Source organism: Chiloscyllium plagiosum, chromosome 34 (assembly GCF_004010195.1).
Source record: "Chiloscyllium plagiosum isolate BGI_BamShark_2017 chromosome 34, ASM401019v2, whole genome shotgun sequence".
Classification (NCBI taxonomy): domain Eukaryota; kingdom Metazoa; phylum Chordata; class Chondrichthyes; order Orectolobiformes; family Hemiscylliidae; genus Chiloscyllium; species Chiloscyllium plagiosum.
In genome coordinates, this window is record NC_057743.1 from 38,506,062 (window position 1) to 38,531,924 (window position 25,863).

At 39.2% G+C, this 25,863-nt stretch overlaps 1 protein-coding gene across 2 annotated transcripts in view; it reads left to right on the plus strand.

Moving 5' to 3' along the window:
- The window catches only part of pex14 (peroxisomal biogenesis factor 14), a 235,850-nt gene that overhangs the window by 173,619 nt on the left and 36,368 nt on the right, over positions 1-25,863 (plus strand). For both annotated transcript variants that reach the window (XM_043676240.1, XM_043676241.1), the window contains exon 6: positions 8,942-9,044. In XM_043676240.1, coding sequence (XP_043532175.1) covers positions 8,942-9,044 — 103 coding nt within the window. The remainder of the gene's footprint in view (positions 1-8,941; positions 9,045-25,863) is intronic.

Below are 25,863 nucleotides of genomic sequence, written 5' to 3' on the forward strand. Positions count from 1 at the left end.
ACTGACAGCCAGACTACTGCGACCACTAGGACTCATAACAGCACACAAACCAACAGCCACTCTTAGACAACTCACCAGGAGGAAGGACCTGATACCCAGCATGAGCAAAAACCAATGTAGTGTACAAAGTCCCATGCAAGGACTGCACTACATAGGACAAACAGGAAGACAGCCAACGGTCCGCATCCATGAACACCAACTAGCCATGAAACTACATAACCAGCTATCCTTAGTAGCCGCACACGCAGATGATAAGCAACATGAATTCGACTGGGACAACACTACTATTATAGGACAAGCCAAACAGAGAATAGCCAGGGAATTCCTAGAGGCATGGCACTCATCCACAGATTCAATCAATAAGCACATCGACCTGGACCCAATATACCGGCCACTGCAACGGACAGCTGGAACTGACAACCGGAAGCGGCAGATACAAATCACTATAAATGCCGGAGGAAACATCACAGAAGGGCTTAACAGGAGGCTCCCAAGCACTGAGGATGTCACCTAGACAGGAGATGAAACGTCTGCAACACAAATTCCCAGCTCAGCGAACAGAATTACAACGAGCACCCGAGCTACAAACTTCTCCCAAACTTTGAAGTTGGAAAATGTTGATAAGGTATACATATTCTAGCTTTCCTTTCCACATTGAACTGGCCTGTTCCCTCTAATGACAATAAATTCCTGCAGATAATTGATCAGGTGTAGAATGGGAGTTAGATACATGGCAAAGATCATTGTACTTCTTGTTCTCCATCCATAAGATTGTGAGGGCATAAAATTGAGACTGGCAGCATAATTTGATGCACTTCTGAACAGAGAAGGGGCTGGCAACTAAAATCAGAAAGAGAGAGGTGTAATTGATTTAAGCAAAAAAGCAATAGATAGGGGTCTAATGACCTTTCCTGCCTTTCAAGTTCCTTGTATCTTGAGTAATTGTGTAAACAACAGTTTCATACGTTATCTCTCCATTTCCCAATGAAAAGTTTCCTAAACTGAAGCCATGATTGAATGAGGAAACAGATCAAACGAGCAGATTATTGGGTTTCTTCTAATCATTAATCACTGTGATTAGTTAGGGATTGTTTCTCTCTTTCCCCCCTCCTAGTTCATGCAATGTTAATGCTCCCTCAACATTACCCCTGCAGTGTGCATTGTCCCAACCAGAATGGATTCCCTACTACAACAATGTGTTTTTGATCCATCTTTTTCAGAGACTGGCAATTTGAGCTGAATTATAATTGGCAATGTTTTTATACTTATACTCAGTATAGTCCTTAATTAATATTTTACATAGAGCAGATGCAACCTACTATCAGTTGTGCTGGATTAAAACCCAAGACCAGGATAGAAAAGACTGATGTAAAAATTAACTAATGTGCTAAGACCCTTTATTCATCAAATGTTTGATAAATAAAGCTTATTGGGTGAAATTATCAAATCCCTTGAAAGGAATTATTAATAAAAAAGTAGAAACAAGTCATAAAGCAAAAGCACAGGGCAACACCAAAGTTGAAGACAGGAAAGAAGATTTAGCAAATCAGCTGATCGTGATCTGGTTTAATTGGGATTTGTTGGTATAAAATTCTAACATGGTGAGAAGTGAGAGCTTCACATGAAGTGGAAGGATATAATGAGGACAAACAAATTGCAAGGCTAAAGGAATGCCTGTGGGAAAGTCAAAGTTAGGTTGTGTCTATTTGACTTGTAGGGTGTATGAAGGAACACCCTTTGAAGAAGTTTTAAAAATGGTTTTAATTTTCTCAACAAAAGCTGCAGTGGATAACAAACATTAGTCATTTAACCACAGAAATGTGAGAGAAATGGAAATTTACTGGTGGTGTGAATGTGAACCTTAAGTTACCAACTGTCTTTTCTCATTGAATTGCTAATGAGTATGTTGATTTGCTGTGGACAAATTGTAAGATTTCCTGTTTATTAATATTTCTGATTAATCTCTTGAAATACCATTTTTCAGACAATTACAGAATTGTTAAGGACTTTGCACAAAGTAATTTATTTAGATATTTGACTTTGGTGCTAATTCTTACTTTGTGAAAAGGCTGATCTCCTATGATTTAATGTGTGGAGATAACGGTGTTGGACTGGGGTGGACAGAGTCAGAAGTCACATGATACCAGATTATAGTCCAACAGGTTTGAAGTCACCAGTTTTTGGAGCAGTGCTCCTTCATCAGGTTCATCTGGTGTTGTGTGACTTCTGACATGAAATCATGTGTAAGTGGTCTGGATCATGTATGGTGTTTAGATTTTTGGAGCTGTATTTAATCTGACCTGCACATTAAAGGGCAGTGCTCAGCAAACACCCTGCACATTTATCCTAAGGTATTTTGCAGATTGAGATGAACTTGTGTTTAGCGCTGCTTACTTGTATGAGTCCGACAGATTTGCCCTAGAAGAAAGACGTTCTAAATACGGGTTGCTGGTGTCCAGTATTTTTACTGATTGAGAAATGATTCTGATTTATAGCTGCAGATATTTTATCACTTGGTCTCGAGTGATTGAATGTGTCAAATTCTATTTGCATTGGTCATTCTGAGATTTCTGATGTTTTGAGAATCCAGTTCATTGACTTTTTGTTCTTCTATACAAACTGGAAATCTGTTCACATTATTGTTATGTATCCTCTATTTGTATTGTATAGTTTTTATTTTTGTAATTTTAAAAACTGCAGTGAGTGAGTGCTTGGGCCATGTTTAAGGTATTTAACTGTAGCTTTGGGGTTGAGTTTTTGGTTTTCAAAGCATCAAGGGAAAGGTGTCCTTGAATTTGGGAAACTGTGGTGGGACTTTAAGGTTTGACAACACAGGTATTAGCAGAACAGGAAGAAGTTTGTTTCTTAGCTTCTTCATTATGCATCAAAATCATTTTCAGGAACACATTAACTGAAGTGCTGCTAAATGCAAATATGCAATTTCGTTCTCCATTAATAGCTTGTTTTGGTATCAAAGACTAAAGCAATTTTGGGAGTGCAGTGACCAGATAATTTGTTTTACTAAGGCAGGGATGAATATTAGAGAGGACAGATGTGTAAACAGCACACTCTCATGTTTGAAATTCTCTCGCCACCTCTGTTTTTTTTATCCTCAATGTCTCACCCATAAGATGGAGGTGCTGAAATAGGCCATTCAGCCCATTGAGTCTGCTCTGCCATTCAATCAGATCATTGTGTGATCTGATATTCCTTAACTTCAAATTCCTGCCTTATCTCCATAATCATTGATTCCCTTGCTGATTAAAAATCTGTTTAAAAAGGGTCTGGATTTCATGGTAGTGTCCTTACCTTTGAGACAGGAGGCCTGGTTCAAATCCCACCTTCTCCAGAGGTGTGTAATAACATCTCTGAATAAACTGATTAAAAATATCTAAAAGTCTGTCTATCTCCTTGAATGTACCAATGACCCAGCCTCTGCTGCCATCTGCAATTTAAAACAAACACTACATGTTCACTACTGTGTCAGAGAAGAAATTCCTCCTCCTCTCTGACCTAACTGTGTGATCCATTACTCCGAGATTACTTACACTCTCCTTGCTGTCATGCATGCGCAGGCTGTTACATTTTTAGAATAAAATTCTGCTTATTTAATCTGATAATTGTCCCATAACTTCAAATGATTACATTCAATATATGTGCGTTGTGGGACTACCTCACTTTGCAGGAAGATATTAAGAATGAGCTGGCTCTTTAAAAGAAGCCAAGATCTTCAAGTGAAATCAAATGTGAAAATATGGGCCTTTAGGAGGGATTTCTCTGTCCCGGTTCTCTTGAAATGCGGTGTTGTAGACCTGGTGCTGAGCTGTCTGTTCCATGGAAAGCAAAGTAAATAGCTTTGGGTGTTTTTTTAAAGTAAACAAAAGAAGCATGAGTAGGTGGACTCAGGCTCAAACAGATCCAGGGTTTTAGCTTTGCTTTCAGTTGTTGAAGTTAGGATTTTTGGAGTTGAAGCAGCTAGATACAGCTCTCTCCCGGCTGCTATAAGAAGCTTCAGTTCTATCTCTGCTGCTGGATTCATTCTGTCGGTGTTCCTTCTCCTGGACTGGAGAAGATAGGGAGTGAGGGAAATCTGTTTTGCTGAATTTAGCTTTGCCAAAGGTGTTTATGGGATGCTGCTACATGGGAACAGTAAATAGGTAGGAGTTAGATAATATATTATTTTCTTAAGTGTTTTGATAGAGTTGGAATTATGCCTTTGTTTTTGTTTGTAAAAATAAAGTGTGTTTTGCTTAAAGCTGAGTAATTTGGCAAATGGAATCACGTGTAGCACTTTACACTCGTCTTGAAATAAGGTCAAGGTTAGGGTCAAGGCTATTTCCTTGAAATGTTTTGAGGAAGTTTGATCCACAACACAATGAAAACAATAAAACATATAAGATGATTTTATTTTGAATTTATCACAAAATATCTTTTTTTAATGTTATTATTCAAGCATTGTTTTTACACCAGTCAGTTGAATGGAGCGGGTGGGGAATTGCAGGAAATTTTTTTTCACAAAGTAGTTCAAGAAATTTGAGTAGTATACCTAATCCTACTTAAAAAGAAAACTTGCCTAAAGATTAGTTATTTAATCCGATTCAATGTTAATGAATTTACGTACCACCTAATTTCTGGGAGGAAACGCTGTTGAGCTCAGCAAAGTTAGTTACAGTATTTGAATATTAGTCAATTTGCACTGCAAGAATTTGAATATAAGTGGCCGAGCAGAGGCTGATAGCCAAATTTGGTATCCATGGCGATGGCCTTAATTGGGACCTTGGGTTCATGTCACACTACAGGTGACCCCATTGCATGCACTCATTCACTCACCCATGCTCCGACACATGCGCACACTCCTATCAGACCCATACACATATCCTCTCACAGACACTCATATACACACACACACACACTCATATACACACACACACACACTCATATACACACACAAATTTGTGGGGTGAATTTGTACTTGCAGAATTGCATTTTATTTTGCTCAGAACCTGCATGGATCCATGTAAGATTTTGTAAATCCCTTTTTTAGAAATTGAATCAGTCTGAACATTGGGGTACAGCAGCCTAACACAGAACATCTCTCACCTTCAATGCATTATCTGGGCCAACATGGCACCTATTGTTAAAGTTCACTTGAAAATGTAAGTTTAAAAAAACGTTCTATGATTTACATATGAAAGAACTGAAACCAGTATAGTCATTCTAAAAGATGAGAGACTTAACAAACAATCCCGCTATTTTTCAATATCTAATTTCAGTTGCATCACACTGTAAACCTTTGCTATAAATTCTGTGTCCTACGATCTTATACTCCACAACCACCTGATGAAGGAGCAGTGCTCTGAAAGCTAGTGCTTCCACGTAAACCTATTGGACTATAACCTGGTGTTGGGTGATTTTTAACTTTGAATATGCGAAATATGCACAGCAATAAGAGAAATATCTTGAATTTCACAGTCTCAGGATGGTACAGTGGATCATTAGTTAGCACTGCTGCCTCACAGTGCCAGAGACCCAGATTCAATTCCACCCTCGCGTGACTGTGTGTGGGGTTTGTACATTCTCCCGGTGTATAGATTACTTACAGTGTGGAAACAGGCCCTTCGGCCCAACAAGTCCACACCGACCCTCCGAAGAGCAACCCACCCAGACCCATTCCCCTTCACCTAACACTACGGGCAATTTAGCATGGCCAATTCACCTAACCTGCACGAGTTTGGACTGTGGGAGGAAACCGGAGCACCCGGAGGAAACCCACGCAGACACAGGGAGAATGTGCAAACTCCACATAGACAGTTGCCTGAGGTGGGAATTGAACCCGGATCTCTGGCGCTGTGAGGCAGCAGTGCTAACCACTGAGCCACCGTGCTGTCGTGTCTTTGTGGGTTTCTTCCCACATTCCAAAGATGTGCAGGTTTGGTGGATTGGACATGCTAAATTGCCCATAGCGTTCAGGGATACGCTGGCTAGGTGGATAAGTTATGAGAAATGTAGGGTTACAAGGACAGGGTAATGGGGTGGGTCTGAATGGCATGCTGTTTGGAGGGTCAAATGGCTTGCTTCCACACTGAGCTCAATGTGCTCTACATTAAGGAATTTTTATAATATAGTCATGTTTAGAAAGGTAGTAATTTCCAAAGATCAAGTCCCATGTCCAGCAATGAGTAAATAAATTCTAGATTCTTTTAAAATGAGCAGTTAATGTGTTTTGGTGATGTTGGTTCAGCGATGAACACTGTCATGGAAACCCCAGGAGAGGCTCAGATCTTTTAACTTCACTTGACAGTGCAGAAAGGGTTCAAAATCCCATCCGAAAGATGGCACAGCCAAAGGTACCACACTTCCTTGCTTATGCCCTGAAATGTTGGCCTAGATTACATACTTGGGTCTCTGGAGTTGGGATTAATACGTCAAACTCTCACTCAGGAAAGAAGTGCTTCCTGACCTCTCATAGGAATTGTAACAAAACTGTGCATGTGATTTTAAAATAGATTTATATAAATTAGGAGCAAGAGTAAGCCATTTGACCTCTCTGGTCTATGCCATCCTTTGATAAAATCATCTGGTTGTGGCCTAAACTCCACGTTTCTGCCTATCTTCAATATCCTTTGAATCCCTTGTTCGTGAAGAATCTATCTAACCTGTCCTTAAAAATGTTCAATGATCAAGCCTCCACTGCTCTCTAGAGAAATAATTTTCACAGGCACTTGGCCTTTCTGAGATAAAATGTTTCTTCTCAATTTCAGCTTAAATCGGAGATTCTTTATTTTTAAGCTCTTTCTCCCATAAGGATCCCCTCTCCCCTCTGAATTTCCCTCAGGATTTTATATGTGCCCTTGTACACCAGTCAATGAAGATAAGCATGGTGGTGAAACAAATAGTAAAGAAGGCAAATGTTATGTTGGCCTTTATAGCGAGAAGATTCAAGTACAGGAACAGGGTTATCTTGCTGCGATTATATAGGCCTTGGTTAGACCACATCTGAAATATTGTGTGCAGTTTTGGTTTACTTATCTGAAGAAAGATGTTCTTGCAATGGAGGGAGTCTAGTGAAGATTTACCAGATTGATCCTTGAGATGGTGGGACTAACGTATGAAGAGAGATTGAATCAGTGAGCATTACATTCACTAGAGTTCAGATGAATGAGGAGCAATCTCATAGAAACCTGTATATTTCTAACAGGACTAGACGTGATAGATGCAGGAAGAATGTTCCCGATGGCAGGGGTGTCCAGAACCAAGAGTCACAGTTTAAGGAAATGGGGTAAACCATTTAGGTCTGAACAGGAGAATTTTCTTCACGCAGAGAGTGGTGAGCTTGTTGAATTTGCTACATCATCTACTCCATCCGTTGCACTCGATGTGGTCTCCTCTCCATTGGGGAGACGAGACACCAACTTGTGGATTGTTTCAGAGAACATCTCTGGTATACCCGCACTGACCAACCTCACCACCTGTGACTTAACACTTTAACTCCCCCTCCCACTCCTCCAGAGATATGCAGGTCCTGGGCCGCCTCCATCACCAAACCTGAACTACCCGATGCCTGGAGGAAGAACTCCTCATCTTCCGCCTTGGGATCCTCCAACCACACGGGATCAATGTGGATTTCATCAGTTTCCCCATTCCTTCCCCCCCATACCTTATCCCTGTACCAACCTTCCAACTCTTGACAGTCCTACCTGGCCATCTTCATTCCCCACCTATCTGTTCCACCCTTCTCTCCGACCTATCACTTTCGCCCCCACCTTCATCTGCCTATCACATTCACAGCTATCTTCCCCCCCAGCCCCACCTCCTCCCATTTATCTCTCAGTCCCCTAAGCCTCACTGATGAAGGGCTTATGCCTGAAACATTGATTCTCTTGCTCCTTGGATGCTGCCTGACCTGCTGTGCTTTCCCAGCAACACACTCTCAATTCTGATCTCCAGCATCTGCAGTCCTCATTTTCTCCTCTCTATGGATGCTGCAGGACGTGGTGAGATTCTCCAACATTTGCTGTTTTTATTATAGAAAGGGATATTTTACAGGTGGTTGAAGGCATGTGCCGTGTGGAGCGCTTTGAAAGTAATCATCCTTACTGTAGGTTCTAACTTGACACTATAGAGATGTACAGCATTGCAGGAGCTCCGGTGTGCCTGCAATCCAAATCCCACTGCCCCTGGCTCTTTCTGTGGTCCTGCAACTACCTCTGCTTTAGCAATGGAAGTAAGTAAATAGTTGTGATGATGGGCTAATTCGATGTGAAATAAAATGGGAAGGTATGACGTTCCCGGCCATGAAATCCTGCAAGAGGCAGCACTGCACTGTGATAGAAACCTTTCTTATAGTCTGTTTGATTACTCATTGTGCGCTGATTGGAAGGGAATATAATAATGAGAAGACATGAGATACATGAGTGAGAGAATTTACTAAATTAGCTAAATGAGATATTTTAATCCTTTGGTTTTAACTTGTTCATAGGATGTGGGAGTCCTTGGCAAGGCTAGTATTTATTTTCAGCTTCAATTTCCCTTGAGAAAGTGGTGGTGAGCTGCCTTCATGAATCTGTGCTGCCCATGAAATTTAGATACAGCCAGTGTGCAGTTCGAGTGCTCCAGAGTATTGGCCTAGTGATGCTGACTTGGAACTATATTTGATTCCTTCATTGTCACTAGGCCAAATTTCTGGAGCACACTGACTGTATCTACATCAGGAGTTGTGTCTTGGAGGGAATTGTACAGGTGGTGATGTTGTTTCCATGAATCTGCTGCTTTTGTCCAGTTTTAACTAATGTAGGCCATGAGTTTGGAAGGTGATATCAAAAGAGCCTCAATGAGTTACTGCAGTGTGTCTTGTAAGTGGTGCATACACAACCATAGTGTGCCAATGTTGAAGGAAGTGACTTTCCTTTGTTCATCCTTTTCAATATTGTTGTTCTTCCAGAGATACATTCTGCCTCTTCTAGTGGCCAGCAAAGAAGATAAGAAGCATCTTCAGAGGATTGAGTCTGGTGTTACTGAGCTGAGTGGGACCATAACACAGACAGGTGAAGACTAATGTTATAACAATTCTCTGTTAAATTTCCACCTTTTTTTAATTTTGTAAGTGAAATTCAGTTTTCTGATATGCAACCTTTCAAATTTAAAAGTTGAAGCCTTTAGCTTCTTGTTCTTGTGAAACTCTGTTTACTGTCAGTAGTTTGTAATCTTTGAGTGAAAAGCTTTTGACCCCTAACACCTTGATGAGATTCAACAACCTGAATTGTGCCTCTCTGCTGTGATGTGCATGCTCAGAACTTGAAGTAACTGAATTATGATGCATATCTAAGGTTTATGATTCTCATCTGCAAGAATACTTTCTTTCCCAATTAACGTTTTTTTTCCCAGGTTTGACCTTTAATTTTGAGAACTCTATGGAGTCATTGTGTAACTGGAACTGCCCTTGATATCGCATTATGAAATTGCTAGGATGAATAAAAATGTTCACAAAATTAAATGTGTCAATTCAGACAGTGTGAATAGGCGTAGCATCTGGAACAGTTGGGTTTGTGAAATTGTTATTGTCGATTAGCTTTCGAGGTTGGGTTAACGAGCCAGAAAAACAAAGCAAGTTGCACTTACACTGACCATTTCTTTGTTTATACTTAGCGTTGAGCCAAAAAAAGATTTCTTGAATTTTTCCAGTTACTTGCATGACTTATGTAGCCCTTTGCTGAGAGTAACCTTAGCATGAGAGAAATTTAATCATCTTGACTGAAATGTGAGTAGGGGAAATATTTGAAAATTGCTGCAGTGATGTAAGCGATTTATTTTGGGCTTTTTAAAGTAATTATGCTGCACAAGTCAGGAACCTTTCTCCCTACACAGCCATACTGATTATGCCTTGCTAAGTAAGTTTGGCTTGTGTTTCCTTCTTTACATATAAGCCATATGGAAGTCTAAGAACTGGATGGTTTAGTATTGAGGGTAACCACCTTAGGAAGCTAGCTCTACAGCGTCAACAATTGGTTCCAGCAGTTTGAAAATGAATGTTCCTTGATCGGTCACTGTACTGCAAGGCGGTATAGTGACAGCTTTGATCAAAATTATTTTCCTCGTTTCAGAAGGAATTTTTTTGAAACCACAACTTCCTACTTGTTTTACCAATTGTAAATATTGGCAAAAGCACCCAATGTTTCAACAAATCATCAGCAGTCCCTTGAAGTGAGGAGGACCTCACCAGGCATACAGCCTGTGGCAAGAGATTACACATGGAGTGGCAGTTCTGTCTGCAAATACTACACAGTTTTAGCTGACCAGGAAACACTCCTGCTGTTACCATCTGCCATAGGCATGTTGGAAGGATTTACAGGTTGACAATCAATCTATTCTCTGCTGTGTGAATGGACATTGCATGCCCCTCAAATATGGAGCTTCTGCCACAGAGGCAGGGCCACTAGCCACAGACTCTCTTGTGTTTTAACAAATAGAGGATTTGGAAATGTGTTTACACTGAGTTTTCTTTTCTATTCTGATTTTTGTTTGAGTTCCAAATTCAAGGGCACTGTCGGCTGTCTGATACTTTCTTCATGTAACTGTCAGCAAGCTAGTAGACTTCAGAGAGAAGAACAACCAAACCTATTCCTGTTCTTATCTGATTATCAAATGTGGAAATGTTCAGTAAGCATTACTTGGAGTGAGGAACTCCAGTTTATCTTTCTCCTCTGTGCTACAGGTGACTATAGCACTCTATCCCTGTCTGAGGGCTATTAGCAAACTTGAACATAAACCTGACACTTTCTCCATCATTTAAAATAACTTAAATAGTGCTGAAAATGCATGAGTGTCCAGAACACTGATAGTTTTTAAAAAAATGCAAGTTCTGCATTAATACACACCACACCTTGTATTTTTGAAGTGTTCAGATGTAGTTGAACACAGACACTGTTGTTCAGATGTGTTAGGGGACACCTTTGGAACAGGTGGGATTTGAATCCAGGCTTTCTAGCTCAGAATGGACATAACCACTATGCCGTAAGAGCCCTCAAACTCTACGTAAATCTAATGATGTTGCCTGCAATTATGGAGTATTAAAAGTCCAAAGAATAATTTCTGTAACTTGATGAGTTCCCTAATGATTATGCAATACATAGAAAGGCTGGAAAATTGGCAAAGTGGAAAGGGTTTATATATAGTCATAGAGATGTACAGCATGGAAACAGACCCTTCGGTCCAACCCATTCATGCTGACCAGATATCCCAACCCGATCTAGTCCCACCTGCCAGCAACCGGCTCACATCCCACCAAACCCCCCCCCCCCATTCATACACCAACCCAAACACCTCCCAAATGCGGCAATTGCACCTCCACCACTTCCTCTGGCAACCCATCCCACACACGCACCACCCCCTGTGTGAAACAGCCACCCCCCAGGTCTCCCCTATATCTTTTCCCTCTCTGTGGAAATAGCAAATAAATATTATATTAATATTGCATTCTGATTCATTCCAAAAGGACCATCAGTTATGGTATGGTTCGTCTTCAAAACTGCATTGGCAAATATAAATATCGTCAAGATAATAGAAGCTAAAGCAGAAAGACTGATTGCTAGACTCTGGGGAGAGGAGATATTGTTCTAGAGTCTGTCACAGATATAAGTAAGAATGGTAAAGTAAACCCAGATTATTCCTAACATGAAATAAAACATATCTTGAAATTTAGTACTGTCTAATATGAACGTGCTTATTTTACTTATTTTCCATAGTACAAGAAGCAAATTGTACCTCACTGGAAACTAATATCTTTTGTTTCTAAGATAGTTTCATCATTTACAATCTGAGATGTTCCATCTATTGCTTTTACAGCTTACCTTTTGTAAAGACAGGAGAAAATGTGTAGTAACTCTGTATTCAGCACAGAGATTCTACAAGTACATTAAGAGCAAGAGAGCAACTAGAGGGAGAGAGTCGGGCACCTTAAAGGTCAAAGAGTTTATCTTTGTGTTGAACTTCAGGAGGCGGGTGAGATATTAAATGAATATTTTTTACAGTAGAAACTGTACAAAAATAGAGAGAAATGGAGGCTAGAGAACTCAAAATAAATATTGATGTTTTTAAAAACAATTCACATTACAGAAGAGGATGTGCTGGAGGACTTAGAAAATATAAAGGTGGATAAATCTCCAGGATCTGATCTAGTGTATCCAGAGACATTATGGAAAATTAGGGCAGAAATAGCAGGGCCCCTTGCAGAAATATTTGTATTATGTATAACAGTGGGTGACGTGCCGAATGACTGAAGAGTGGCTAATATTATGCCTTTGTAAGAATGGATGTAAGGAGAAGCCTGGGAACTGTGTAGACCTGTGAGTCTGACTTTGGTGACAGGTAAGTTGTTGGAGGTGATTCTGAAACATAGGATTTATATGCATTTGGAGAGGCAAGGAATGATTCGGGACAGTCAGCATGGCTTTGTGTGAGGGAAATAGTGTCTCACAAACTTGATTGAGTTTTTTGAGAAGTGAATCAAGATTGAGTAGGGCAGAGTTGTTGACGTTTTTCACTTGGAGTTTAGTAAAGCCTTTGACAAGGTTCCACTTGGTAGTCTAATTAGTAAAGTTAGATCACGTGGGTTTCAGGGAGAACTTGGCAATTGGATACAAAATTGGCTTAATGGCAGGAGACAGAGTTGGCGTCGGAGGGTTGTCTTTCAGACTGGAGGCCTGTTAACAGTAATGTTCCACAGGGATCCATGGTGGATCCACTTTTTTTTTTTGTCATTTCTATAAGTGATTTAGATGAGAATTTAGAAGACCTGGTAAATAAATTTGCAGATGATGCCAAAATTGGTGGTAAAGTGGACAGTGAAGAAGATTATTTAAGATTACAAAGGGATCTTGATCAACTGGTCAAAGGGCTGAGGAGTGGCACATTGTTTAATTTGGATAAATGCAAGCATTTTGGTAAAACAAACAAGGGCAGGACTTAAATGATTAATGGTATGGCCTTGGGTGGTGTTATAAAACAGAGTGACCTAGGGTTGAAGTTCATAGTTCTTTGGAAGTTGAATCACAAGTAGACAGGATGGTTATGAAGGCATTTACCATACTTGCCTTCATTGCTCAGACCTTTGAGTAGAGGAGTTGAGATGTCAAGTTGAAGATATGCAGGACGTTAATGAGGCCTCCTGTGGAGTACTCTGTCCAATTCTGGTCCCTCTTTTACAGGAAGGATATTAAGTTGGAGAGGGTTCAGAAAAGATTTACCAAGATGTTTGTGGGAATGGAAATTTTGAGTTATAAGGAAAGGCTGGATAGTCAGGATTTTTTTTCTCTCTGCTGCGTAGGAGGTTGGATGGTGACCTTATAGAAGTTCACAAAATCATGAGTATAGGTAAGGTTAATGGCAGGTGTCTCTTCCCAAGAGTGGTGGATTTCAAGACAAGGGGCCATATTTTTAAGGTGATAGGATGGGTCATGCCCACAGACGAAGCTGCATTAGAACATTATTTCAATAAGCCACCATCACACACTGCAGCACAGAGGAACTATGAAGCGCAGAGGAAAATCACCTATACAGTGTATTCAAAAAGAATGGGCACCCAATGAACATAGTCCACCAATTTCTCAGCAACAAACCCAAACAAGCAGACAAAATGCATCCAGAAACCCTAGCCAGTCTCCCCTACATCAAAGACATCTGGGAAATGACTGCCGGACTACTCAGACCCCTTGGCATCATGCGAGCCCACAAACCCACCAACACACTAAAACAGCAGCTAATAAACTTGAAAGACCCTATACATTGACTTGAATCCCATTTACCACTCTGAGGAAAAGACCAGGAGATGACAAAACCACAGGAAATGACGTCACCAACCCAAGGAAACCTAAACACAAATAAAAAGCAGGCCATATCAGCAGTGCTTCACCAGAGGCTCACTGATGATGTTACCTAGTATGGTGACAAAATGTCTGAAAACAAGCCTTCCAGCTCACCGAGCAAACTTACATCCAGTACAAATCTTCTCAAAACTCGCTAATATCCTTCCTATAGCAGGGCGATCAGAACTGTACACAGTACCCCAAAAGTGGTTCACTAATGTCCTGCACATTCTCATTATGACATCACAACTCCTATACTGAATGGTCTGAACAGTGAAGGAAAGCGTGCTAAATGCCCTCTTAATTACCCTGTATACCTGTGAAGCAACTTTCAAAGAACTAAGGAGCTGAATCCCAGGGGCCTCTGTTCTACAACACCACCCATGGTCCTACCATTAATTGTATAAGTCCTGAACCTGTTTGTTTGTTTTACCAAAATACAGTACCTCACGTTTATCCAAATTAAACTCCATCTGCCACTCTTCAGCCCATTGACCAATTGATCAAGGTCCCTTTGTAATCTTAGATAGTCTTCTGAAGGGAAGACTACTCAGCGCATCTTGATTCATCTATCCAAAAATATATCACTGTAATTTTTAGTTGTTACTTAAATGATAATGGGTTTTTCTTCCGCTAATTGAAATTTTATTTCCTATGTTAAGCACCAAGAAGAACTTGGTGCATTTTAAATAAAAGCCAAAAGAACTGCAGATTCTGTAAATCAGAAACAACAGAACTTGCTGGAATAAGTCAGTTGGTTTGGCAGCATCTGTGATGAGACATCAGAGTTAACATTTCGGGTCCAGTGACCCTTCCTCAGAATGGTGCATTTTATTGAGGGACCAACCAGGTTTTCTTCCAGTTCAACTCTCCTGGCATGGAGAGGTAACAGGAGCCTGATAATATGTAAAGCTGTTCCATGGAATTTTGAACAGTTCATTTTATTACCATACATATTTGCGTAACTGAATTAGAAAAACAAGTAGTTTTAGGAGATACTGCATTCATTAGGAGTGGTAGTGTTGCAAATTAGCATAGGGAATAAATGAAATCTCTTATTGGTACACTGGAAACATTTTTGACTAGGAAACTCCTAAAACAATTGATTGTATGTGTATGTCCAAAATGTAGCAGCAGATGGAGAAAGATAAAGGTAGCTCATGTTTACATAGTAGCATCATGGCTACATTCCTGTGTGAAGGATGAGACCAGAAATCAATCTTTACTCCATCTTAGATTCATTCATAAAATGAAACATTACAAATGGATATTACCTAACTCAAAAACCCGCAATCTGTGTCAATAAATGTCACTTTTTAAACGTGTTAAAGTAATTGTCTGAAAATCACATCCTCAAAACTTTGTTTTAAAAAAAAAAATCCTTGTTCAGGAACTACATAAATCAGGTCTGCTTACGTAATTTTTCCAATAATCAGGTACTGTATTTTTCGTTGTATTAGTGAAATAACTTCTGTTTTGAAATACAAGCAAAAAGAGTGCTACAGTGCATTTTTCTAAAGAAATCAACCTGAAAGGCCATGTTCCAGAGTGTGAAAAGAATAAAAGTGAAACCAGTTAAAATCCCAGAAGCACTATTTATGACAAATCTAGACTATTGCGAATTTGAAGGGAGGATTTGATTTGTTAGAGGATCTTCAGAACCCAGAGATCCTGAGAAAGAATAAGAGTGGGAGACAGTGTGAACAAAAACAAAATGCTTTGAGATCAGGCAGTGCGTAAAGTGGCATTTTTGAGACTCAAACACAGGAAGAGGATAATTCAGAGCTTCAGAGACTCTTGTATTCAGTAGTTTCATTGGCTGCACAATTCAGTCATTTAACACTTTGTACTTTATATGCAAGCAACAGTCCAATATGACTCATCTTTTACCAAATGGTTAGATAACGCTGCAACAGAATTCTCCAGCTAAAAAGGTTCTGCATAAATTGAAGAAATTTAGTAGAGTTGGGAAAGAAATGTAAAAATATAAGGATCAGTGCAATGTGAATTTGAGAGAGTTTAGTGAGAATCATCATAATATAGGCATCACTTTACAGAAGTGGCATATAATTGAAAAATGTAAGGTAGTGTTAAATGCTCAAATCTCAGAAATTAAGATCCTTCTTTAGTATTTTAAAAAGGCCAGTATGGAAACTGTTGAATGTATCCTAAAACAGAGGAAATCATTTCATCTGTGCACTTTGACCAAGTTCTAGATAACTGATGAATATAATGAAATCTAACTGCAAGTAGAAGTGGTGCAAATGTATCTTGAAACTGACTGTTGAAACCAGTAAGCATATTAGTAATTCTAAAAGAAAATACAGTTAAGACTACTCTAACACATGAGCTACACTTGTGATGAATGCCTAGGAAAATCAGAAACAATGACAATCATGTGAAATTAAGTTATTAGATGCATGCCTGTATGATTTCTGTGCCTTTTCACTAGCAAAATGATAAGATATCATTGCAAATCTACATAGGTTTTCATTATTCAACAGAATTTACACCAAACCAATGATCTGAATCCAGATCTATAATATTATGATTATTTTCTAATTGAATACTGCTGATGTGGTGAAATTTACTTTGCATTCCAAAAAAAATCATGTCAGATTTGAAATGTTAATTCTGTTTCTCACTCCACATATGCTGCCAGACGTGCTGAATTTCTCCCTAGTTTTTATTCCACTCGGATACTTTTAGCTTTCTATCCTGCTGGGCAGGAGTGTGGAAATAGGACTAGCTATGGATGTGGCTTACGAATCTTAGAGTTTCTCAACATACGTTGATAACGGCACTCTGGGAATGATGGGAATTAATGTTAAGAGTGGTAACAGGTCTTTTTAAAAATAGATCTTGAAAGGTTATATAAATAAGAAAAAACATCACTTTGATTCTTTCAGTTTCTTCCCAAGCTTTGAATTGTAAATTGCACTACATCAGTCAATAACAGTAATGTCAGTGTCAAAATCCGGTGCTCAAAACAAACCATGGATTTGTTCAAAATGGTAACAAAATGAGATACAATTGTGTAATCATAGATGAAATCTTGTGCCGTTCAGCATTAAATTTTTATGCAATTTGCACATCATGGGAGCTCTCAAATTTGTAAGGCTATTGTGAAAAAATGTCCATCTCCTGCTTATCAGTTTACGATCAAATTGTTTTGAAAATAACAAGACTTTTTGAAGTAACGCTTCTATTTTTTTCCTTCAATAAACATTTTGGAAAGGCTCAGTAAGCTGGAGCTGAGATTTCCCATTGTCATCTCAAATATATATGCAGTAGTGCAGAAGCTGTCTGTTTCTCGCTCCACAGATGATGCCAGATGTGTTGAGTTTCTCCAGCATTTTTTCTTCCTACTGCAGTAATGCAGGTTGTTTTCTTCACTCAAACCACTTTCTAATGGCACAATACCTTGCATTTATTCATGTTTAAAATGTCATCCTGCTTTAGAAACAGTTTTTTTTTTCTTTTTCTATCAATCCTGTACTTGCTTGAAGCATTTTGAACAATATGTGAGCAGACACTGCTAAGTTTAGTCAATATTTTAGTTTGTTTTGTGAATTGAAATTATTTTGGTGATATCTTGTGTAACCATCTACTTAATTTATTGTCAATTTAAACATTATGCAGGGACTTAGTAATTTGTGTGATAAATTATTTTTCAGTCCTCCTTAACCTTTATACTAATTAGAGTGCACAGGCAAACATGTCTTCAGGTAGTATATTAAGGTTTCTTATATTCTGGCTTGTGGATTTCCATTCATTGAACCTCCTGTTTGCTCTGTACTGTTTGCCATCGTTATTCATTTATCCCATTTCTTCCCTTTTGTAATCTTGTGCTGAAAATCTTTCCCAACTGAGACTGTGGCTGGCAAACTTCCTCTGTTCATGCTGCATTATGGTTGTCGACTAGGAACAATGCAACTTTTGACTACGGTTAATTGTCTTGTTTCTCCCTATGGACAATTCAAACCGAATACACAGTTTGCTTTGGTGCTTCCTTCAGCTACGTTAGCAAGTTTTAGAACATAGAAAAGTACAGCATGAACAGGCCCTTTGGCCCACGATGTTGTGCCGAGTTTTCTGTGGCTAATTGTGCTTTCTACCATACATTGAAAAATCGTTACACCACAAGAATAGCATGGCAAAATCATTTTATTTTGGCCTGTTTTTTCCTCAAATGCAGCTTTTTCAAATTCTGTAGTTTTGTTTCAACCTTGCCTTCAAAAACTGCATGTAAGTTAATTTCCAGATAGTTAATGAGATGCCTTCAAAAATAATCAACATTAATGAAGCATTTTTAATAGTACACTGAGATTCTGGATTCCTTGTATGACTTTATGACTAAGTCCTCTGGGGGACTGTGTGCAATAAAATGTCTGTTTCAGAATGCGATTGAATTGTCAAATTGTAAAAATCTTTTCTCACACCGTCCTTGCTTTGTTTGCCCATCACTTAGTCTATTCCCTCTTGTTACGAACAGGAACAGCTTCTCCCGATCTACTCTATTCAGCCTGCTCATGCTTTTGAAACTTTCTATCGCACCTCCTCTCGGCCTACTCTCCAAGAATAACTGTCCCAACTTCTTCAAGCTATCCTTGTAATGAATGTTTTGATTTCTGGACCCATTCCCTTAAATTTGCTTCTGCACTCTCTCCAATGCATTTATATCTTTCCTACAATATGAAGCCCAGAACTGTACACAATTCTACAGCTGAGATCCAGCAAGTAGCTTGTATATGTTCAGCATCACCTCCTTGCTCTTGTACGCTATGCTCTATTAATAGAACCGAGAACACTATGCTTTAAAGTTGGAAGTCGCATGACACCAGGTTATAGTTCAAAAGTTTTATTTAAAACCATAAGCTTCCGTACTGCTGCTCCTTCGCTGGGTGAAGTGACCTGACGGAGGAGTAGTGCTCCGAAAGCTTGTGATTTTAATCAAATCTGTTGGACTATAGCCTAGTATCGTGTGACTTCTGACTTTGTCCACCTCAGTCCGACACCGGCATCTCCATATCACTGCGTGCTTTATGAATTGTTCTCCATCTGCCCAGCCACCTTCCATGGCCTGTTCACATATGCAGCCAGGTCTCCCTGTTCTTGGACCCCCATTTAGAATTGTACACCTATTTTATATTGTCTTTCACTGTTCTTCTTACCAAAATCATCACCTAGCACTTCTCTGCGTTGAATCTCATCTGCGACCTAGTCACCCACTCCAACAACTTGTCAACATCCTTTAGGAGTTCCACATTGTCCTCCTCTCAGCTTCCAATTTTTCCAAGTTTACTGTCATCTTTGAAATTGTCCTTTACACCACTAAGATCCAGATTATTAATATAAATCCAGAAAAATAAGGGTCCTGGGGGGCCTCCACTAGAAACCTTCCTCCAGGTCAAAATGTATCTGTGCACCATTACACTCTATTTCCTTTCATTCAGCCAACTTTGTATCCATGTTGCTACTGTGCCTTTTATACTATGACCTGTAACGTTGTGTGACACTATATCAAATTTTCTCTGGAAATCTATGTACAACACATCAGCAATGTTACTCTCATCCATCCTTTCTGCTTTTTTTTATTGCAAAAATATACTTTATCCACAAACAATCTTTGTATACCTACAGTTACTGAGGCATTTCAGTACAGCCTTTGCACATGAATAACAGATAAATATTGGAATTTGGCATTCCCTATAGTTGCAAAAAAAAAAAACCCCAATTGATTGGGCGGCACGGTGGCGCAGTGGTTAGCACTGCTGCCTCACAGCACCAGAGACCCGGGTTCAATTCCCGCCTCAGGCAACTGGCTGTGTGGAGTCTGCACGTTCTCCCCGTGTCTGCATGGGTTTCCTCCCGGCGTTCCGGTTTCCTCCCACAGTCCAAAAATGTTCAGGCTAGGTGAATTGGCCATGCTAAATTGCCCGTAGTGTTAGGTAAGGGGTAAATGTAGGGGTATGGGTGGGTTGCGGGTCGGTGTGGACTCGTTGGGCCAAAGGGCCTGTTTCCACACTGTAAGTAATCTAATCTAATCTAATCTAATCAATTTCTTACTTATGCAAAACGATACTTGAGGCACTGGGAGGATCTGATAACTCAATGGACCTCCATTGTACTTCAGCAGAAAGACCTCAGACAGTGGTCTTTCCCTACTGCGGCAAGACGGCAGCTGCCCCAAGCTTTAGTGTGTCCCTCAGCACTTAGTCCTGGGCCTTGGAATGTGCCGCTCTGCAACACTCAGTCGAAGTCAACTCTTTACACCGGAAAGATCAAGTTTTGGGCAGACCATAAAACATGTGAAGGGCTGTCCTCCAGATGCAGTCAATGTTTGTCCCTGTGTGCATCCTGAGGAACAGACCGTAGAACTCAGAGTCCTGGATGAATTTTGACACTACTGCATCTCTGTTCAGACATTCTTTGTGAAGGCAGATGATGTGTGACAGTCTTTACCATCACGTACCTCCCCCTCAGCATGTAGTGGCACAGACAGAACCTGGGCGTACATGAAAGATCTCACAGGCACTGCCCTTTTGCCAGCATGAGCAAAACTAATGTGTACAAAATCACATGCAAGGACTGCACAAAACACTATATAGGACAAACAGGAAGACAGCTAACGATCCGCATCCATGAACACCAACTAGCCACGAAACGACATGACCAACTATAAATGCCGGAGGAAACACCACAGAAGCACTTCACAGGAGGCTCCCAAGCACTGAGGATGTCACCTAGACAGGGGACGAAACGTTTGCAACAAAAACTTCCAGCTCGGCGAACAGAACCACAGCAACGAGCACCCGAGCTAGAAATCTTCTCACAAACTTTGAACTGCCCTTCTCACCATCAGCCAAGCTATGACTTGGTGCTTGTAAAGTTTTAGTGATGAGGTATTCTGCCAAATGGGTTTGACAGTCTGCTCAGGAACCATGCAGCAGGATCCACCCTCTCCTTTACCTACAGGGTCTAGAGGACACTGTGCTGACCACTTTCTTATGGACTTGTGATCAAAAGTGTTTTCCTTGACAAACTATTCTGAGGGACAGATGGTACAGAACACTCCAACTACTCAGAGTATCCCATGGCAACGAGGCCAGTGCTATCCTTCCTAACACCGGAGGACAGGTAAAACCTCAGTACATTCTTCCTGTTATCTCTACATAAAACTCCAGTAAGCTGGGTAGAAACAATTTACCTTTCAGAAATCAAATCATCTTTTTTTTATGTCATTAATAATGGTACCTCAAATAATTGTTTCTAGAATTTTCCCCTTCACTCAAGTTAAACTAAGTGGTGTGTAATTACTGGGATTATCCTTACAAGCAAGCCTGTAATGTTTGCAATTCTCCAGTCTTCTGACACCTTCCCGGAGTCCAGGGAAGATTGAAAGATTATTGGCAATTTCTACCTTCTATTTCTACTTTTTTTTCCCTTCAAAATCCTTGGATGCATCTCATCCTGTGCCTTGTCAATTTAAGTGCTAACAATACATCGAAGACATTTTGGGGACCTTTTTGGTCTCTGATCAGCCCTAACTCCTCATTTAACCACTCTCTTACTATGTCAACGCCTCTAGAAGACTATGGGATTATTCTTTATATTAGCTGCTATTTTCTCATAGTTCCACTTTGCTTATATTACTTTTCACCTTCCCCCCCCAAAATCTTTGGTTTTTCTATTGATTCTATACTGTATTTCCTGCTTTACGTCTGCCATAAGCACACATTTTCTTTCTAATGTTAATTTCTATCTCCTTTGTCATCCTGGAAACTCTGGATTGTTTGTCGTATCATTTCTCTCAGAGGAATTGTACTTCGACTGTACCCAAACCATCTGCTCTTTGAAGATGACCAGGTACTGTTTTTCCCACCAACGTCTTGTTCCAATTAAACTGCTCAGTTCTGTTATTGTCCCATTAAAGTCAGCTCTCCATCAATTACTTTTTCTTACTGTGATTACACACTTGTTAGTGAATGAAGAAAGAAACCCATTTGTTGCTTTTAATTATGGTTAATCTCTCATAAATGCAACCACATTTCTATTCAGACCCCACGTCAAGGACAATTAATCCTTTAGTAGCCTCTTTAACCTGTCAGTTGAACAGTGAACACAGAACTACCTGCTGTGATATTTAAAGCCTTTGAAACAGAAAAGCATTCATAATGACAGAATAAGAGGCCTTAGGGAAATTTTAACAGAGAATTTTATTAAACTGCATGATCAGATGTTAATTATTTATTTTCTAACTGACACCAGATGGCCTTTCAATCAAAGCATCCAACAAAGTTTTATTAAACTCTCATCAACAACTTCAGCATTTTGTTACTTATTTAAAGAGCAGGGAAATTTAAAAACAAATTTCAGATCATGAAACTTGAACCCAAGAGTGTTCCATCAATTCACAATTCTTACTCTGTTGGTTATTTATTTTGTAACAGGCCAAAATGGCATCTGTTTGCACTCAGCATTAAGGTCAAATGATCTTACTGAATACAGGGTATCCGTCCTTTATGATTCACAGCCTGAACCCTTCTCAATACTGACAAAAAAAAATTAATCTGTTGGAAATAGGAGCAGGATTTGTGCATCTGGTTCCAACCTGCCATTTTTCATGGTCTGCGGAATCTTCATGCCTCTGTGCAAATCTGACTCTGAGACAGATCAATTATTGTGTTCATAATGTTCGGGGAATATATTATAGCCAAAACAAACTGGAGGAGAATATTTGTCAGCTATCCCTCGAGCTTACCATGCCTGCTTGGTCATATTTGAAGATCCAAAATGTTAACGCTCAACCTCTGAGTCAATTGGATTTCACTTCAAAGTTACCATCCTTGAAAATAACTAGGGAAACCACATAACAGCTTCTGAAATACAGTTAGGCTGCAGTAAAAAAAAAAACAACCCAATGATAAACCAGGAAAGGTCCAGTCTCATGACAAATGTTTCTTCTGATCAAATTTGGTGCAGTGTAACAGTCATTAGGAATGCCTGTGACCTTGAACAGATGATAAGAAACTCCTTGGAAATTATGTAACGTGTCATTAATCTCTTGTCTTTTTTTAGAAATGAAATTAAATTCAGTATCACTGAAATTCAAAATAGACTTTATCTCTGTTAATCAATGGTACAATCCTATTGTTTGATGTTAAGAATACAGAAGATTTTCACCCCAATGTGAAGATTTGAATGCTATTTTTAAAGAGATTCAGTGTCATTATGAGTTGACAGCTATTACCTCAACTTTTTTTTAAAAACATTACTTCAAAATGCTAGATCTATCTGCAAACTGAATAAAAAGTCTTAATTATTCTCTCTCTGCTCCTGTGTGAAGTTGTCGAAACTGCACTAACTAAGGTACATTCTGGGCTTTGTTGAAGCAATCCAGTTATCTTGGAAATGAATGGTGTGCTGCTCAGAATAGTGAAACCTGGAATTTCAGACAAAAAGAGATTTCCCCAGAACAGCATACTCTTATTATTCTGGCTATTGCACATTTTTGATCACCATTTTCATGTGCATGTACACTTGTAATTTTATTCCCATACAAATGAAATGCAAATATATGTAGTTTCCTTTAAAAGGCACTGCAGAATTTTTCTGCAAAACTGCAATGGCTTTCAGTGAGAAAAGTGACAGTTTCCCTGAGGAAACTGACTCATCTTGAAAGTTTTACTCAGCAAGACAGCAGACAACTTGGAGTGAAACATAATTATTGTTAGTTTTGTCACTTCAGTCTTACTCACTCTGCCTGGCAAACTAAAACTGACAAGAGAAATAGATTGTTTTAGGGATGTTGTGGCAGCTTTCTAAAGTTACCACAGTCTATTAGGGGATATTGTATGTATTACCACTTAAATCTAGGAAACACTAGGATTCAAGTCACAAGTGAATGGTAAAGTTAGGTTTAGTTAGTGCTGGCATTATTTAGAGACTGATTACTTTTGCAAATATACTTAAATTTCCATTAACTGGTAGGATCAGTCAATAAATTTAAAGTTTTAAGATGTACACTGTAATAAATTGTCTATTCTTATTCAATAAGGAACCTATACTCTAAGTTATAGAAAAGAACCACTTTAACTTTTAAAATGATCAACAATCATCCTTGAAGGTTTTGCTTTACTGTCTCCCTTTAATGGACAATTCATTCTCCAAACACTCCTGGCAGCCAGCTTCCAATTTCTTCTCTTCTTTTCCAGCTGAATAACTTCTCGTATCCAAACTGACTTTCACATTGAGATTTATCTTGGAGGTCCTTCTCTCTAGCCAAAGCTGGGCAAGTCTTGCAGCCTTGTTTAAAACCTCATGATCTCAGTCTCTTCAATTTGAGCGCAAGCTCTCATCCACATTCTGCGTGATGAACAGGAGAAGCTGAATGTCTCTACCTTCTTGCACTCTTACTTCCTCATGCTCTCAGTTCCATGTGGACTGATCTGTCTTTGTCTGGTTTAGTCACATGTTAGAAAAATCCTGCAGCCTGATTATACAACACTCTCCTATGGACTCTACGACTCTCCGCCATCATGGTAATATGAGCCACATGAACGTTGCATCAAAGTCAAAATGCTAATTACCTAATCTTTAGACCCCTACCCACCCCACCAAACTCAAAAGACAGTATAAAGATAAATGTTCACAACACCTGACATTCTGAATGCCTCCCAGTGAGATTTGGAGACTTGAGAGTTTATCTGCCATCAATAGAGATGCTCTGGTCAGTGTTTCCAGGGTAACTATCTTGCAGTTTCCTCCCAGTACAACAATCTGTACTCCCTTTTTAAACTTTTATTACCCAAGCCATCGAGCCTCTTGTTGGGCAGAATTCAGGTCACATGACTTTCTTCATTCCTCCATTTTACCTGAAATTAGACCATTTCAAAACATAACAATCTTACAAACTAGGACTACATTGCTTATATGAATCAAACGAGCAGTTTTAGGAGAAATCATAACGTTTTAGGTTTTATTTCTAAACTTCTAAGTGCTGATTATGAATCAATTTCAAAACTCTTGTTCAATTAGACCACCAAACTGGAATTTTCTATAAATGTCCAAGTAATAGGTGTTTTTGCAAGTTCATGTGTATGTTTAGGTTGCAACATTCCATCATACTTTATTCAGAATATATTAAATTTTCTTTTAAATAGGATATAATCCTTTCTTTTATTCATTTTACGGTTGAGGGTGTCACTGGCTAGGCCAGCGTTTATTACCCATCCCTAATTGCCCAGAGGACAGTTAAGAGTCAACGACATTGCTATGAGTTTGGAATCAAATGTATACCAGACTAGGTAAGGACAGTAGTTTCCTTCTCTAAAGAACATTAGTGAAGTAATTGAAATAAATATCGTAACTACTCCTGTTGTTTTTTGTGAATAATATAACATAGTGCAAGAAGTCTGAATGGCAATACTGGATGAGCTGTGAGGACTGGGCGCTGTAAATCCCCTGTCTCCACCCACCACACACTCCTCTATTATTATGACAAATCTTGACTAAAGTTTCTAAATTAATAAGTACGGGATTTTCAACCTGTTGTTTATGTGTCTACATTAGCATATATGACCTTAATTAGACGCACCGCAGACCTCATTGGGGATTTTTGAGAAGTTTAAATGGTGAGGTTTGATGGTGAAGGGGAATGACCTGATTCACTATTGCACTCTGTGTTACACTGGAATACGTGCTCAGGTAGGTATGGCATAATGTGATATGAATCTAACTTCTAAGATAAAAGTCAATGTTTCTTAAAAAGTAATTTGTACAACTGCAACCTAATAATTAGATCATGTGATTTCTGAGAGATTTAGACGAATGCTTTAAAATTAAGGTTGGTGATTGAGGCTTTTTTATAATTTCAGTTTTAAGGCTTTTTTAACATTTGTAGATTTCTGCACACCAGTTCCTTCCTGGATTGTGTTAATATTCTAGAATGTGAAGGGGTCTATCTCCTAACCCTGAATATTATGAAATACGTTGAAAAGAA